Here is a 19,068-nt window from a genome sequence, read left to right on the forward strand (position 1 = left end):
GCCTGCAGTACTGCACCCTAACCACTGCACCACCTCGGCTCTTTGATCCTGCCAGCTCTACCAGTCTGCTGCCCTGCCAACCCCAGTTGTCCTTTGCCATTTTTTCCTGCTGCTGAGGCGTGCCCAGTGTGGCCCTTTATGAAGCAGCTTGGTCGTCTCCCTGGAGCCGTACTAAATCAATTGGCTAAATCATACATGGCCTTGTCCAAATTGCGTGTGGTCTTCTGATGAAGTTTTGGAAGCAAAACTTTTGCTTGTACAGTATATGTCAGGGGTGTCAAGCTCAAGGCCCAGGGACCTGGATCCGGCTCTCACGGTGCTTAGATCTGGTCCCTGAATCTGCACTGGAAACAGCAAAGGACCAGCCTATTGTACCTCTGCCAGTGAAAACAGAGCTGGGGAGGGCCGCAGGCGGCCCTTCCAAGCTCCTTTTTTGCTGGCAGAGGGTTGCAGGAGGATGTCCCATCAAAAAATGGAGCTTACAAGGGCCACACTCCACCCCCACCACCCCTGGCTCTGTTTCTGCTGACAGAGAGTTGTAGGAGGCTGTTGCAACTGAAACGGAGCTCAGGAGCCCGTTTTCACTGGCAGAGCACTTGGGCCACCACAGGCACTCCCTGACACAAGTGATGTCATGCTGGCCACACCCACCCTGGCCATGCTCACCCTGGCCCCCCCAAGGTCAAACACAACCCTGATGCGCCCCTCAATGAAATTGAGTTTGACACCCGTGGTATATATGATTCAATTTATTGCTTTTCATGTTGTTTGATTTAATGTGTTATTTTCTAGTTGGATTTCCTAAAGAAGAAAGATTTGCTGGGAGACCTACAGAAAGAATCAGTGGGATTTATGAAAACCTTAAGTCTGAATGCTCCATGGGATTCCATGCAGGCTGGGAACAACCTCATTGGTTTTACAAACATGGGGATGACATTGGATACAAGTAAATGAAAGTTACATATTTGTGCTCCTAATTTATCTTTAAGAATTTAATATAAACATATTGTACTGCGTTGTCCATTTGGCCAGGTACTGTATTTTTCGGAGTATAAAACGCACCTTTTTTCCTCAAAAAAGAGGCTGAAAATCTGGGAGTGTCTTATACATCAAATACAGGTTTGTTTGCTTCCCGAAGCCCCGCCCCTTCACCAAAATGGCCATGCATACCCTTATGAAGGCTTTCAGAGAGCTCCTGGGGGCTGGGGAGGGCAGAAATGAGCAAAAACTGGCCCGTTTTTTGACCCCTCCAGCCCCCAGCAGTACTCTATAAGCCTCCATAAGGCTATGCATGCATTTTTTAAAATAAAAAACGGGCCTTTTTTGCTCATTTTTGCCCCCCCCCCAGAGCACTCTGCAAGCCCCCCCAAGGCTATTCATGCCCTAAAAAAATGGACCCGTTTTCATGAAAAATGGGCCATTTTTGGCAGGTTTGCAGAGTGCAAAAACTCCCCCCCCCACCTTTTGGAAAGCTCTTTAACTGATTGATGAGAATTACATTGATCAAGTGCTGTGCCAGTAGAAACAAAGTCTTAGGTGCTGCAAATTGTCAGCAATTTCTTTCTCCAGCACATAGCTAAATAACACCTGGAAACATCTACATACCTACCTACTCTCTCTCCCTCCCTCCCTCCCTACTCTCTCTTCATATCTATCTACTGTATTTTTCTCTCCCCCCCCTCTATCTATCTACCTACCTTCTCTCTCTCTTTCTCTCTCTCTCTCTCTCTCCCTACCTACCTATCTATTGTATTTCTCTCTATTTCTCTCTCTCTATCCCTCTACCTACCAACCTACCTACTCTCTCTCCCCCTACCTATCTATTGTATTTCTCTATCTCTTTCTATTTCTCTCTCTATCCCTCTACCTACCTAGCTATCCTCTCTGTCTACCTACCTACTGTATTTCTCTCTCTCTCTCTCTCTTTATCTACCTACCTACCTACCTACTACCTACCTACTCTCTCTCTCTCCTTACCTACCTATTATATTTCTCTCTCTTTCTCTCCCTCTCTATCCCTCTATCTACCTACCTACTTTTTTTAAAATTTGCCTCTTCAAAACCTTGGTGGATCTTATACTCCGGTGCGTCCTATAGTCCGAAAAATACGGTAGTTTTTTGTACGTAAAGTAAACATTAGATTTTTTTGTGGACCTTGGTATAAGAGATAGTAGTAGTAATAGTAGACAAAATGCAGTGCCTACTTCAGATGTAGTAGACAAAATCTGGTCCTATAACATTTACTGACATAACATAAAATAACACAACCCCATTCCATATTTGTATATGAATAAAATGAGTAAAATATGTATGCATAAAATCCCATATTTAATGGTTTAATGGACACTCCTGTCTTATTCATTTATTAAACTAAGGTTTATTGTATTTTATATTCAATAACTAGTATGTTTATAAATTAGTTATGTTTGTATCATCTTCTAAAATGTTCAGAATAGTCTAAATGGTTTTCCTTCTCATTTTTTATTGTACTCTTTAGAAATAGGACTAAGAATAAGTGAGCCATCAATTTTCACTGCATATCTGGCATATGTATATATGAATTCTTTGTTTCTGTTTAAAATATGAAAAATGCACTTAAGAACATATTATTCCTGCATTATATGCTGTCTTTTGTTTGAAACAAATCAAGTATTTTACCTTCAGTTTAAAATATATTTTATTTGATCTCTATTATCCACTGCAATGCATTACTAGCTATGTCAGCATTTTGAAAAGTAGTTAATACATTAATCAAGATACATGACATTTATTTTTAAAGAAAAATAATGCCAAAATGATGTTTTTGCACGTTGCTTTATGCTAATTTACAAATAATCATGCTAGATTTTTTGAGTCATTGAAATATTGTTTTTCCAGACCTAGTTTTCGACGCACAAATTGGTTTGAACCTGTAGGTCGGGAATATCAACAAGTGATGGAAAAAGTGGGTGTGATTGACCTTACTCCTTTTGGCAAGTTTAGCATCAAAGGCAGTGATTCAGTTAAACTTTTGGATCGTCTGTTTGCAAATGTGGTCCCAAAGGTAAATAATGTAATAATAATAAGACATAATCCACTGTTAATTCATTTCATTGATCACTTTTGTACTCAGAGGTGTTGAATCAATAGTCCCAACTAGTTAAGTATACCACCATCCATCTGGAGCTACAGGGACCATGAAAGTCACTTTACCTCATGTCACATTGCCTTCCTCACTGTATTGACATTTTCCACATTTCCTAATTGCCACTAGCTTCCTTTGTTTAAATACGAGGGTGCACAGTTGGATACAAGGTGATTTAGAATTGACTTCCCCTTGCAATTTCAAAAAGCCAATAATGTAATAATACTTTCTGCAGGTTCCAGGGTGGTAAAATAACAGGGTCACAATCTCCCCATTATTTAGATGCCTTTGGCTATTTCTGGACTCATCTCATTTCCACATTATGGTGGAGAAGAGCAAATATATCTTGCATATAGTGTGTTTACTATGGAATGGAGTAGTGATTGCATGGATGATATTTGTATTAAAGAGATAATCAATGCATATGATGCATGGCCAGCATCAGCCTTTGGTGGCCCGAGCACTCTGCCAGCGAAAACGGGCTTCCGAGCTCCATTTCCAGTTGCAGTGGTCTCCTGCAACACTCTGCCAGGGAAAGCGGAGCTCAGGAGGGCCACATGTGCTCCTCCCAAGCTCCATTTTTGCTGGCAGAGGGACCATGGCCTGGTCCTTTGCTGTTTCCAGGGCAGCCCTGCAGGCCAGATCTAAGCAACCCATGGGCCAGATGCGGTCCCAAGGCCTTGAGTTTGACACCCCTGATGTAAATAATGCTTCCAATATCTAGCTATTTAATCCATTCCAACTTAAAGAGACTGGTGTAGACCTAATCCTGTTAGTTGTGAGGATATGCCAGGAAGAAGAGTAAAGCAAACTGCTTACCTACTTATCTATGTATTTATTCACATAACCTCACAAAATGTGACTCTGGGAAGCTTAGAAACATAATAATTAAAACCATAAGACACTCAAACCGAAAACACAAAAGTATTGTAATTGCCATTTCTCAAAAAGAAAACATGATAAGTTGCCAAAAAGTGCCAGGTCAGAGGAAGTGTTTAAAGATTTGCCTGGAATAAATGTTTTCCAATTGATTCTGGGTACAAAATGTTTCTATTAGGAGGGGAAAAAAGAGAAGAACATCGAAAGCCAGCAGAGGAAGAAGTCTACTTAATTCAGTAATATTTGTGTGCTATGCTATAAAAAGTTAATTTGCATTATTATAAGCTACTGTATAATTGATGATTTTAGCTTACAGTTTTGACTTTATTTCTACACAGATGGGTTTCACAAATATAAGTCATATGTTAACCTTCAAAGGCAAAGTCTATGCTGAACTCACAGTCTCTCATCTGAATCCAGGGGAATTTTTATTAATTACTGGTTCTGGATCAGAGCTTCATGACTTAAGGTCAGTGTAAATGTTAAATACTGAAGTTTTAAAGTAACCTGTGGTCTGAGGAATGTAGGATAAACTGCAGTTCAGAATAATAAAAAAGGCTATAAAAACTTGAAATAGCAGTTTTTATCAGAGATAAATTCATGACTGGTTGAGTATATATGTGTATTGTATATAGTGTAAAATCTTGAAAGGAATTTGTTCATAAGGTTTCATAAACTGCAGAAGTCATGTTCACTAATGTGAGAGAAATGTGTGTGGATACAGGAATATGGCACTTGTTTGTGGCATATTTGTGTAAATATGTTGAATCAGTACAGTACAATACAATAAGAAGTAATTTTAATGAGCTGTCTTTTGATGAAATATTAGCAAGGGAAAATTATGTAATAGCCTCAGTTAAGTAGAGGTTTTTTTAAAAAAAACACCTTATGGGCATATTTTTGCATGTTTCTTCAACCTTTCCTTCCTTATGGCATATAAAGTAATGGTTATGCTAATCTTATCCAAGAAGTCTCTTTTTTAAGTAATTGCTGGAATTGTACCATGCCTTAGATTCACAATCATTATACTCCTTGATCTACTGACTAGCTATAGTAGAAGAGACAACAAGGCTGGGCTAACATGTTATGTATCTCTGCAGTTAGCCAGGAATTGCATTTCCAAGCTGTTTCTGCCTCAGAAGCAGATACAAATTCTGTCCTATCCTATGAATTCTCACAATTGGAATCTTCCAGTCTGGCTGCCAGTTAGCACAAAAATTAAAAAAAACCTACTACCTGTGTTTTCCCGAAAACAAGACAGGGTCTTATTTTCTTTTGAACCCTAAAATAAGCACTTGCTCTTATTTTTGGGGAGGTCTTATTATTTTTGAGGTGCAGGAGATGGCGAGCGTGGTCACCTCATGGCTGCTGCTGCTGTGTTGCAATATTTTCGGGGAGGACTTATTTTCGGGGGAGGGCTTATTTTAGTGCATGCGCTCAAAAGCCCGATTAAGCTTATTATTCGGGCAGGTATTATTTTCAGGGAAACAGGGTAGTAAAAAACAAAAACATGTAACACAGAAGGAGGAGACTACATTATTTCCTAACTGTTTAGCACCATTGACTCTACTGACTCTTTGATAATTTTCTTGGGTGTCTGTCAATATTACTCTTACTTTCTATATAATTTCTAGTCCTATAATATTTTAAATATTATTTTGTTCTGATCTAACAATTCTATTTTATACACAGATGGATTGAAGAAGAGGCACTTAGAGGACAGTACAATATTGACATCAAAAACATTACAGATGAAATTGGAGTACTGGGTGTAGCAGGTCCATATGCACGGAAAGTTCTCCAGAAATTAACTTCTGAAGATCTTAGTGATGCTGCATTTAGTTTTCTACAATCCAAGCATTTAAGCATTGGTAACATTCATGTTACTGCAATTAGAATTTCTTATACAGGTATGTGAAAGGAAATTATTTGGCCCATAAATAGAATAGTTGACTTTACTAAAAATGTAAATATCAAATAACCTAGCTATAACAAAAGATAATTCCACATTTCTTTTCAGCTTAAAGTTTTGATGGCTACAATTTAATCCTAGTTAAAAATTTATATTAGTCTTGATTTATTATAGGTGAACTAGGATGGGAATTGTACCACAAACGAGAAGATACTGCAGCTCTATATTCTACAATCATGGATGCTGGATGTGAAGAAGGAATTGACAACTTTGGAACATATGCAATGAATACTTTACGTCTAGAAAAAGCTTTTCGTGCCTGGGGAGCAGAGGTCGGAAACCATGTCTTTTGATATATGTATGTGTGTGTCATGGTGGGTTCCGGATCCCGTCGCAACCAGTACGCTGTGATGGGGCCGGGCATGCATTTCGTGTCAACTTCTAAAGCGTTGCCATGACTATTATCAAGTTGGCATTCGAGGGAGGATTCCATGCATACCTTCGGCCAGAGTTGGATCTCATATTTCTATAACCTAGTTCGTGAATATGATGTATGGCGTATGACAGAAGGGAGGAGATGGAGGAGTAAAGTTCAAACGCAATTAAGCGAAAGCCAGTTTAGGCTCCACAGAAGATCAAGCCAAGATGTAGATCCTAATAAATGAATGTTTTTTGTTTGAACTTTGTCTCGAGGCTTGTAAATTAATTAGGTCAGCTCTTGGGAACTTCACATCTCGGGCACGCGCGCTGCACATGCATGCGCATGCCACCGCTGCTGTCCGACTTCTGCGGCCACTCGCAACTGCTCCCGGCCAGATGCCACGTGGTTCACATAACCAGACAACTTGGCAAAAGAGGGAATAAAAATCAATGGTGCTTATGTTGTTCTCTTCTCACAAGACCCAGAAGAGTTACAAAGATACATACAAGAGCTGCACAAAGCAAGAGAACTATTTGGCTTAAAAAGAAACCTGAAAAAAAGCCAGGTTATGTTTAACGAATTCACCAAAGAAAGAAAAAAATGTATCTGGACAAGAATTAAATGTAGTAGACCACTTCGTATACTTTGGCCAATGGATCTCAGTGGAAGGTGATACAATAAAGGAAATAGAACGGCATGTTAAAAGGTGATTGGCAGGCATTCGGCAAACTAAGCATAATTTTCACGGACAACGTCTCCTTATGACTGATCAGTATGTTCTACCTGCTCTAACATGTGCCAGTAAAATATGGACCCTAACCTCACAATCAATACAAAAGCTAAGAGTGGTGCAAAGAACTATGAAAAGATATATGCTCAGCATTAGAAAACAAGATAGAAAGACCTGCACATGGATTAGAGTACAAAGAAAGTATATGATATCATCAAGAGAGTAAAAGAATTGAAATGGAAATGGGTTGGTTACATAGCAAGAAGAACTGATGGCAGGTGGACCAAGGCAGTCGTAGAATGGATCTCATTTGACAAAAAGTGTCCACGAAAGAGACCTAAAACAAGATGGATTGAAGATATCAGCAAGTGTTGCAGACCCAATTGGCAAAAGAAAGCTCAGGACCATATTGGTTGTAAACATGGAAGATGCTTCATCCTGCAGTGGATAGACAATGGCTAGAATAATGATGATATATAAATGCAAGTGTGTGTTTCTTCCTTGTGTGTGTGTGTGTGTGTGTGTGTGCGTGTTGATTTCTATGAACTGCACAAGGAATTTCTATTTTATATTACCGTACTTTATTCTAGTCTAAAATAAAATAATCAATCTAGCTAATTAGTGGCTGTGAACCTTCTAGTGAATAATCAGCCCCTGAATAGTAATTCTCCAATGTCTAGAGAGACAAGATGTAACTTAGAACATCAGAAATCCAGACAGAATTGGTAACATATATTTGTCTAATTCCATAGCCACATACGTGTAAAATATTTAGGTTTAATCCCTAGCATCCCTAGCATCCCTAGCTTGACCTACAGAAATGTTCCTTTTCACAGTCCTAGAAGGAGCGGCTTTTCACATAGAAATAACTTTCACTGCTCTGATTGTGCAAAGGTAACCTTAATAGGTTTCCTGGTTTGTCTTGCTTAAAAAATGTCCCTTTATAATCATGATCCTTTGTCATTTAAGCACTGCAGATTTTGCAATAGATGGTGAAGCATACAATTTTATTTTTAATGGGAATAGTATAAGATTAGTATATAAATTTTATTAAGACCTCTGTTAATTTAATAAAAATCAGTATTTATATAATTATATAATTTATATAATTAATGTAAAATATATCATTTGTTGGACATCAAAAGAAATGAGAAAAATATATGCCACCTAGTGGTTTTTTACTGCACCTTTTTTTTTCAACAGATGAATTGCGACACAAATCCACTGGAAGCTGGACTGCAATATTTTATCAAATTAAATAAGGTGGGTTTATTTATTTTTCTACTACACTTTATCATTTTCTTCCTTTGTTTGCAAATAGCTGTTATATTTGAATCTGTAAAACACCAGATAATTATACACTTCAGCAGTAATGTACCTTGGTGTACCTAGCAGTGTTCCTTCCTTCCATCTCATTCCCCAGTCCATGCTGCAATTTAGGTACATAATTCAAACTATAATGTGATCTACTAATTAATTTCATTTTTTTGGCACTTTCCAAGTAATTTGGGAATCAGAGCAGTTCCTTCATAAAGTTCTAACTTAGCTGAAATAAAATTAGTTGCACACACCTCAGTTTTACTGTAAATTATATATGCATAATAATAATTATTTATGCATAATTATCAAGCTATTAATATGATGAAATCAGGAAATGTAGGTTGTTGGAATTTTTTTACAATTTGCAAACATTTTAGTTAATGAGTACTATTAAACTGGAACTTGCCATGTAAGATGCATTTAAAACTTACAATACCAGATTTTCTGTTACGTTCAAATTAGAAATTTACAGTTTTACCAGAAAAGCTGGGATAATCTTTTTAGAGAATGAGAAATTTCTTCCTAGCACTTCTCATTTTTAAACCATCTCTCCTTTTGTATGTCTGTGTAAACTTACCTTGGCACTATTAAAACAGTCCATGATCATATGATTAGCACCATCTCACAATTACAAAATGGCAGAGCTGTAGTCATGTGATTGCAATTACACAGTCCTCATTTAACAACAGCTGGGACTGCTGGAGCTGGATCGCTAAGTGGCCTGGTCATGTGATGTTACACTACACAGCCATATTGCTTAGCAAAGGCAATTTTGTAATCAGTACGGAATCAGCTAACAATATGGTTGTGACCTTATTCAGTTCGTTAAATATTTTCTTGTAAAAAGGAGAAACCATTTCAAAATATTTTCTTGACTGTATTTTTAGGAAAGTACATTTGGCATAAGTATTTGGAACATGAATCAGTGAAATATTGGTTGCCTTTAGGGGCAAAATGTCATATCTTTGTTTAACTATGAAAGGAATATACTTCAGAAGGCTGTCTTGCAATTAATCAAGAACAGCCAATGAAGAATAATTAATTTGAAAGTACTGCACAAGTATGGTCTCCTGTGTATTTTAAGGTGGTGTTTAAAGCAGATTGCAGCAGATGCTGTGCTCTCATATGCATCTGAGTAGTTTTGTGTGTATAATTTGGCTCTATTCCAGCATTCACAAGTGATTTAGCAAATAAATCATGCTATTAAAAGATTGCACATATCTTTTGACAGCTTTCTACATAGTAAAAATAGAGAGTTTTTTTATTGTCCTTAATTGCCTCCTTTTGTTTTCCTCACCAGATAAAATAATCTTATTATCTGGGAGTTACTGTCCATATTCTACACTATTTTGGGTACTTAAATTTTTGTAATTTCTACAGCTCCTGAGGCTGGATTAGTCCTTGTGATCTTTGGGAATTATCTTTGAGAATGCAACACAAAGTATTTTATCACAAAAATATACTATAACAAAAGAAACAAGACCGGTCTCCTCTTGCCTTCTTTATTTTTTATTACTGTTACAATTAGCAAAGAAAATACCAGTAAATAAATTTTCAGGAATTAAATTATGAAATCAAGAACATAAATTAAAATGATTTGCAGATGATGTATTTACAATTAACCACCCAAAAGACTTTTTAGAACAGATAATAGAATACGCACAACAGTAAGGCTCATTACCAGGATATTGACTTAACCTTTAAAATTTAATTTTAAGAGTGAACTTCTTCATTGTTTATTTACTCCATTTTTGCCAACTATACAAATAATTCAACTAGTAAAATGAACCTAATAGAGCAGGGGGGGTCAAACTCAATTTAATTGAGGGCTACATCAGGGTTGTGTTTGACCTCAGGGGGCCGGGGTGGGTGTTTCTAGGGTGGCCAACAAGTCACTAGTGTTGGTCAGGTACTTGTGGCGGCCCAAGGGCTCTGCCAATGAAAATGGGCTCCCAAGCTTCATTTTCAGCTGCAGCAACCTCCTGCAACCCTCTGCCAGCAAAACTGGAGCTCGAGGAGGGCCACACGCGGCCCTTGCGAGCTCTGTTTTCAGCTGGCAGAGGCACCGCAGACCGGTCCTTCACTGTTTCCAGGGCAGCCCCACGGGTCAGATATAAGCCCCCTTGCTGGCCGAGTCTGGCCCCCAGGCCTTGAATTTGACACCCCTATAATAGAATATCACATTCATATAAAAGAAATGTACAATATCATTTGTCAGCGAAATTCAAATCTTCAATTACAGCATACCTTTCCCCCATACTTCATAATATTACCAAATTTTAATAGTTCTCCTGAAACATAGAAGTGAATGTTTTTTGTGCATATATTTGTTATAAAATATTTGCTTTTTAAAAAACAACTGTTCATCAGGGCAGATAACTTTAGCTGTCTCCTTTATATATATTCCGAGTAGTGAAGTGTCTTCCATGCAATTAATGTAGAAGGGACAGCTAAACGATTCACACTTGCTGCCAGATCACACTCAAAGCTCTAATTATGATTTCTATATTAGCCTTCATGCAAACTATTTGTTCCATTTATAAATTATAGATTTATGAGTATCAGAAGAATAATGTTGAAGATAAGCACTGGGGAGATTAGTTGTATTTGAATGTGTTTTATAGGCAGTGTTTAATTATAATTTGTAGAGACAATATATGGAATTACTGCTTATGGAATATAGCAAGGATGACCAAAGTAACTCACACATTGTACATTAATTCTCACAGGGGAAGAGTTCAAACTTTTTCTGATTAACTGGGCAAGGCTTTTTTCTGATTAACTGGGCAAGACTTTGCCTTGGCCAAAGCCAAAAGACTGTACAGCCAATGTCCAACTCAAAATGAATCTAATTCAATAGATATCTAGAAAAGTCCTCCCTGCAGCCCTGCAGGTATTTCTGTTGCACCTTCTAATCAAGGAAGGATTATTCTCGTTATTCTAAACAGGGCCACCAGTTGGTACTTGGTGGTACAATAAGGACAGAGTAATAACTACTTTTGCTGCCCTTATTGCCACAAGGTAATCCGCCCCAAAGGCTCTTAACTCATATTCAGTTGTGTTCACTCTTCATTATCCTTCAACAGCATTTCTAGGCATCTCTCATTATCTTCTTAGCCACCATTTTATTAAAGTGAACTGTAGAAATTGGCCATGCTTACTGCAGAATTCATTGTTGACCAGATATTTAAGCATAGAATAGAATAGAATAGAATAGAATAGCAGAGTTGGAAGGGACCTTAGAGGTCTTCTAGTCCAACCCCCTGCCTAGGCAGGAAACCCTTACACCACTTTAGACAAATGGTTAACCAACATTTTCTTAAAAACTTCACAATTGCATTCACAATTTCTAGAGGCAAGTTGTTCCACTGATTAATTGTTCTATCAGGAAATTTCTCCTTAGTCCTACTGTAGGTTGCTTCTGTCCTTGATTAGTTTCCACCCATTGCTTCTTGTCCTGTCCTCAGGTGCTTTGGAGAATAGCTTGAGTCCCTCTTCTTTGTGGCAGCCCCTGAGATATTGGAACACTAGATTTTATTGTTTTCATTTCTCGTGGTTTGCTCTCACTTAAAAAATGTTTCTTTTCTCTTTTCTGGCCTGGAGTATTTATATACAAATTAGCTGATTCTTGGATGACATGTGATGCTATTGTCACTGTTCTCTTTATCTGCAAATTGCATGGTCATGATTTTTCGTAGCATAGCCCTCACTTCTGACTGATACAGATAAAAGCTAAAATAAATGGGAGGGAGGGATAATGAATGAATTGCAGTATTATGAGCCAAGGTGGTGCAGTGGTTAGGGTGCAGTACTGCAGGCCACTTCAGCTGACTGTTATCTGCAGTTCAGCGGTTCTAATCTCACCGGCTCAAGGTTGACTGAGCCTTCCATCCTTCCGAGGTGGGTGAAATGAGGACCCAGACTGTGGGGGTGATATGCTGACTCTGTAAACCGCTTAGAGAGGGCTGAAAGCCCTATGAAGTGGTATATAAGTCTAACTGCTATTGCTATTGTTTCTATGGAAAGGAAAAGGAGTCATAGACAGGTTTTCTTCCTCCCTTTTTATTCCCTTGCTGAGGAGGTACAACATATATTTTTTTTCAATTGAAAAAAAAGACTGATTGAAAAGCTGCTCGTATGAATGTGTTGCTTAGTCTGTGGAACTGCTACAAGGTTTTCTTTACTATGTTGAATTTATAATTGCTTCAATCTGGCACAGGCCCTTGTTTGAAATGCAAATTGCAATTCTAGAGGCAGGAGCAGAGACATCCATCTCCATTCTATTCCAGTAACTAGTGAAAGTGCCATTTCTTGATAAAATTATTCCTGTTGAACTCACTATTCCATCAAAAGTATAATGGATAAGAAACTAATTAAATGCTTCTGGGAAGCCTTCCAATTCCTCTGTGTTCCAGTAACTATTCAGAAGCATCCAAGTTTCACTTAGCAATCAGGCTTCCAACTGTAGACAGGCTTATGTGTGATAGAACTATTGATTCCTCTTTATGGCCTTCTGACCCACAGCTTGCTACCTGCTTCTTAAAAAGGAGCTGAGTGTGTAGGACAGTGATAGCAAACCTTTTAGATACTAAGTGCCCAAACTGTATGCGCATGCATGACCAAACTGAAAGGTGTGTGCATGCACACATGTGTGGGCATGTGGGCATGCATGTGTGGATGTGTGCACAAGTGTGGACATGCATGTATGCATGCAATTTTGTGGACATGCACGCAAAGATGTGCAGCAGAGGCACCAGCTGGCCGGCGGGAGGTGGGACATCCCAACCCCGGCAATGTGGCAAGAAGTCAGATCTTTTTCTTTCGTGAACTTGTTTTGTGGTTTGCAAGGAAACAGAAACATGAAAGAAACGCTACGGAGATGTGACCTGATATGATGGCGGGTGTGTCATGTGGGAGGGCTCTACATGGGCCCTACATGGGGCTGCCCTTGAGGAGCATCCGGCGACTTCAGTTAGTGCAGAACGCAGCCGCGCGAGTGATTGCGGGTGCACCCCGATTCACCCGCATAACACCTATCCTCCGCGAGCTGCGCTGGCTACCTGTCGATCTCCGGATGCGCTTCAAGGTGCTATTAATCACCCATAAAGCCCTACATGGCAGTGGATCTGGATACTTGAGAGACCGCCTTCTGCCGATTACCTCCCTACGACCTATAAGATCTCATAGACTAGGCCTCCTCCGTATTCCATCGGCCAGCCAATGTCGGCTGGCAACTACAAGGAGGAGGGCCTTCTCAGCAGTAGCCCCGACCCTTTGGAACGAGCTCCCCGTGGAGATTCGTACCCTCTCCACCGTCCAAGCCTTCCGCATAGCCTTGAAGAACTGGCTCGCCCGTCAGGCCTGGGGATAAGGATCGCTACCCCGCCCGAATGATGTATGCATGTTGTTTACTATTTTTATTATATGTTGTTGTCTCAATGTTGTATTCCCCCCTCCCTGGTTTTCTGTGAGCCGCCCTGAGTCCCCTCAGGGAAAAGGGCGGCCTACAAATGCAAATAAAACCTCTAAAAACCTCTAAACCTCTCTTCATGCCACCTCTGCCACACATGCCATAGATTCACCATCACTGGTCTAGTAAGACTCAAGACCCAGTTTCAAATAAGATGTTGTTTAGTCTGTTTAGTTCAAAGATGGAAAGTTCCTAGCACCAGGCGGCCCATCACCAACAGCCATTCAATTTTGCTGTGCTTTAGCCTAAGCATGTTCTTCTCCATCAAAACCCCAACAGCCTCTAGGCATTGGACATCCCTCAACCATCCTGGCTCTGCAAACAAGCACCACCAATGCTGTCTTCCACATTATGTCCAGACCTGAAACCCGACTAAAAATTTCCAGTTAATTTCTCAAAAACCTGCACCTTGTCAGAATCTACTAATCACTTACTATTATTTTTCCCCAGCCAACAGACTTCATAGGAAAGAATGCATTGAAACAGATTAAAGAAAAGGGGCTTGAACGAAAACTTGTGTGTCTCATCTTGAAAACAGATGATGTTGATCCTGAAGGAAATGAAAGTGTCTGGTATAATAACAAGGCAAGCAGATTTCAGTTCAAATAATTGAAAAACTTTTTTTTCTGGAATCTCCTTTGTATATACTTCAATTTTAAAATGGCTATTATTTTCAATAGATTTAGTTGCAAAAGTTAATGTGCCTTTCAGAAAGTAAAAGGTCAGTGCATGTACTTGCTATAAATCAGCATTCCTCAGTCTGACCCCTCCCACTTGAGTTGGGATCGAAGCATTTACAGAAGTCAAACAATATTTAGTCTCTAGTAGATTTTTTGTCAAGCATAGGAATTAACCTGCAATATTTTTCCCTGTTGGACCAAGATGGCCCAATGAAACAGAATTATATCATCTAAGCATCTATAAACGTGGTTGGTCAGTGACTAAGACACTGAGCTTGTCAATCAGAAAGGTTGGCAGTTTTGTGGTTGGAATGCCTAGCGCCGCGTAATGGAGTGAGCAACCATTACTTGTCCCAGCTTCTGCCAACCTAGCAGTTTGAAAGCATGTAAAATACAAGTAGAAAAAATAGGAACCAACATAGAGAGGAAGGTAACAGCGTTCCGTGCGCCTTTGGCATTTAGTCATGCCAGCCACATGACCACAGAGATGGCTCTTTGGCTTTGAAATGGAGATGAGCACCGCCCCCTAGAGTCAGGAATGACTAGCACATATGTGTGAAGGGAACCTTTACCTTACCTTTAAGTATCTATATAATCCCAATATTTTGCCACTGTTTAAACTAATACAATTACATATTTGATTTTATTGTGTTACTACACATGTTAGAAGTTAAATATTTAGAAACACAAATTGCATCAACTGTGCATTTTATACTATAAATCTATAAGTGATAAATTTTAATTTTTCAGGTTATTGGCAACACCACATCTGGATGTTACAGCTATAGTATTCAGCAAAGTCTGGCTTTTGCATATGTTCCTGTGGAACTCAGTAAAGTTGGACAGAAGCTGGAAGTTGAGTTGCTAGGCAAAAAGTACTCGGCAAGTGTTGTTCAAGAACCACTGGTAATGACTGAACCAACAAGAACACGGCTTCAAAAGAAAGGCGGAAGTTCCAAAGTATAAATAAAGGATCACATAGTTATCATGATTGACAATTAAGATGGGATTAACTTGATTTGAAATATTTCTATATTTGAAATTGCCATGTGACTTGAATCACATAAGATAGAAAATATGAAAAAGCTTATCAGAAGTAAAAAGATATGTTGTGAATATTGGCATTTCATTTGGGAAAAAATGTAACAACAACAACAATCATCCATAAGAATGTATTCAAGAGAAAAAAATCATGTTTACATACTTAAAACATTCAATAGTGTTTAGTAGGCTCATTCAAACTGATTCTAAGAACACTGATTTTATCTGCATGCCTATATCCAAATTATTTGTACATTTATTGTGTTAAGCATTTGATTATCTGCCAGAAATATAATAGCTTATCTCTAAATAATTGATGGGTAATTCTGATTTTAGGCAGAAATTACTTCCATTGATATCTTTAAAAATCAAGGGGAAAAGAAAGAGAGAAGAATTACAACTTGCAAAACAGTGTAGTAAAAAGAAAACAAGGTTTTTGCAAAGCTACTGATTTTATATTGCTGGAACAAAATGTTAGGTTACAGGTACTCCTCGAGTTATGTCCATATGTTTAGCAGCTATTCTGAGTCACGATGGTGCTGAAAAAAGTGATTTATGACCAGTTCTCATTTTAACAACTGACACAGTGTCCTCACAGTCATGTGATTGCAATTTAGGCTCTTGGAAACCAGAATATAATTATTTTATGATTTGCTGAATGACCTGGTGATTCACTTAACCATCACGGCAAAAAACGTTGTAACATTGGGTGCAATCCTAAATTTATTTCAATCCCAATTGTGGTTGTAATGTGAGGACTATTTGTATACAACTTCCTTTCCACAATAACAAGCAGATAAAAATTCAACCTGTTTTGAAAATATACCATTTCTTGATGGGATGGGATATGAGCAATGCAGAAGATACTAGTTTGTGCATCAGTTGAAAGAATTTCAGTTTGAAAGAATTCCTTGAGTGCTTCCATCTGCCACTTGAGCATTAAGAGGGTGATCAACTCCTTGTAAACATTTTTTACGAAACAAAGTAGCAGAAAAGTGGATTTATTGATTTTATTTATGCTTGGAATGTTTTATATTAGTAGAAAAGGGTGTTGCACTAAAGTAACAGAACTACCATAGAAAGAAAAAGACCTTTTCTGGACAACAAAACATTGTTGCTTGAATGCTGGGAAAATGTGAATACTACCATCTGGATATACTATAAAAAATGAGTAACAAATGCATATCAAATAAATGTAAACATCATTTTTCTTCTATGTTCTTCTGTGAAGCACCTGAAGTAATTTAAAATGAATCACATAACTTAATGGCTGTATTTAATTCAATCTGAAAAGAGGAAATTTCAGCAAAAGTTTGTAAAGCAGAAAATTATGTGTGAATATTGAGAATATTTCATTAGGACTAAAAGTAGTTTAAAATGGCATTAGGGACTGGAGTTTCTGTACTAAGCAGGTTGATCATATGATGTCACATGACAGTGTAACTTAGTGAAAGCAGTTCCTGCAGTCTTCATGCATCCTGAATAATTAGTGCCTCCTTCATTGCTCTTCTCTGATCCCGTCCAGAAATGTATGTCACAAAAGTTCAAAAATGTATCTCTCTGTTATTGTGGAAAGAAAGTTGTGTAACCCAATCCCTGAATCAAAACGTTTGTAGTTTAGAAAATTAACAGCCTTTTTCACATAAGGCTTCTTACTTCCCCCTTTTTTTAAAAGAGCATATATATTATGTAGGAGATCATCTACATTGCATGACATATTTTTCTGCTATTTTCCTTCCAATGTCTATAAAGTTGAGTAAATAAATCTATTACATAACCAACTATATTTATTTTATGGTACTAAACAATTTTGTTTTCTTCCAATATTCGGTTAATAGTTTGGATATAATAGCAAAAAACGCATAGCAAAAGGTATATAATAGAGTCCATGAGTTTTGCTGTCAATAAATAAAATACCTTTTACAGGTGTGTGTTTGTGTATACACACACACACACACACAAGTATATAGGAGCCGAGGTGGCGCAGTGGGTAGAGTGCAGTACTGCAGCCACTTCAACTGACTGCTAGCCGCAGTTCGGCAGTTCAAATCTCACCGGCTCAAGGTTGACTGAGCCTTCCATCCTTCCGAGGTGGGTGAAATGAGGACCCAGACTGTGGGGGCGATATGCTGACTCTGTAAACCGCTTAGGGCTGAAAGCCCTATGAAGCGGTATATAAATCTAACTGCTATTGCTATTGCTATTGCTATATACACATATACGTGTATATACATATACAGGTAAATGTATAAGGTAATGTGTCAAATAGATAACATATACTGTAATTATTTATTGATTTATTTCATTGACTGTATGATCATAGATCAGCTGTGAATATTGGCCTAAATGCCAACTCTTTAATGTTTAGGTTAACATTTATATATTTAGATTAACATTTCTATTTTCTCTGATAAACACAATAGGCATTGCTATTTCCATATTTTATGTCAACAGGTTTTTGTAAGAAAACAGCAACCAAGAGCCTGTGGATGAAATAGTGTTGAGTGATTATTACACTTCCTGACCACTAACTGAAAAATGTTAGAGCAGGCAGAAAAAGTTTGGTAGAATTCTGTCACAAAGTTTACATCAGACCATCCTAAGTTCATAGTTCCCTGAAGTTTATGCAAATATTTCAGTAAAAATCATTCTAATAACATGGCTAATTCCATGAAGCATATTATGTATCGAGGTGTGTATAGGTATGTATAAAACAAGTGGAGTTAATCTAGGTTCTAGTGCAGCATTAGATAAGTTCACATTAGATAAATTGTAGCAGATAAGCTCAAATTGTCTGCTACTACATCTTCAACCTCAATAATACTCGGGCAAACAATAGATACAAACTCAAGGCAATAGTGTTCCAAACTTGATTGCAGAAAATATGACTTCAGCAACAGAGTGGTCAACGCCTCGAAGAATGCTCTACCTGACTCTGTTGTTACATCCTCAAACCCCCCAGAGTTTCAACCTTAAACTGTTTACCGTGGACCTCATCCCTAAGAGGTCCTAAAGGAGGTGTGCATAAGCGCACCAGCAGTGTCTTCCGTCCCTGTCCTAATGTCCCAATTTATTTGTACTCATTTCCTTTGTTCATCTCTATGTTTATACTTGTTATCTTGTACATGTTTGACAAACATGTAACAACTCTTGCTCACTTGTATGTTCGCAGCTGGCTCAATTTCCCTTTTCTATCTCCAAGATGCGGATTGTGTGTCCTTCCAACTGTTCACTACAGCCACAGCCCCATTCAGCATTCAGGACGAAGGATACTAGAAGTTGTCTTCCAGCAAGATTGCACTGTTGCAAACCTGTTCTCTGAACTGGGAACTCTCTAAATGGGGGGGAACCGGGCACAGTTTAAGGAGCACGAAATAGGCCGGGCGGTTCTCGGGGTTGCACTCTGCACCTACTATTAAGTTCATCCCACCATGGAGATACTAGCGAAATCGCCCCAAACCCAGAAAAAGGCGCTTCAACCGAACCAGCGG

General features: G+C 38.4%; 1 protein-coding gene across 2 annotated transcripts in view; it reads left to right on the forward strand.

The window, feature by feature from the left end:
- The window catches only part of DMGDH (dimethylglycine dehydrogenase), a 41,562-nt gene extending 24,204 nt beyond the window's left edge, over positions 1-17,358 (forward strand). For both annotated transcript variants that reach the window (XM_087715604.1, XM_087715605.1), the window contains 8 exons: positions 793-946; positions 2,878-3,043; positions 4,342-4,472; positions 5,696-5,913; positions 6,090-6,247; positions 8,270-8,329; positions 14,307-14,441; positions 15,287-17,358. In XM_087715604.1, coding sequence (XP_087571730.1) covers positions 793-946; positions 2,878-3,043; positions 4,342-4,472; positions 5,696-5,913; positions 6,090-6,247; positions 8,270-8,329; positions 14,307-14,441; positions 15,287-15,502 — 1,238 coding nt within the window. In that variant the 3' untranslated portion in view covers positions 15,503-17,358. The remainder of the gene's footprint in view (positions 1-792; positions 947-2,877; positions 3,044-4,341; positions 4,473-5,695; positions 5,914-6,089; positions 6,248-8,269; positions 8,330-14,306; positions 14,442-15,286) is intronic.
- Positions 17,359-19,068: the final 1,710 nt, after the last annotated feature.

Source organism: Thamnophis sirtalis, unplaced genomic scaffold (assembly GCF_051295495.1).
Source record: "Thamnophis sirtalis isolate CommonGarterSnake01/CBP01778 unplaced genomic scaffold, rThaSir2_p1.2 scaffold_5, whole genome shotgun sequence".
NCBI lineage: Eukaryota > Metazoa > Chordata > Lepidosauria > Squamata > Natricidae > Thamnophis > Thamnophis sirtalis.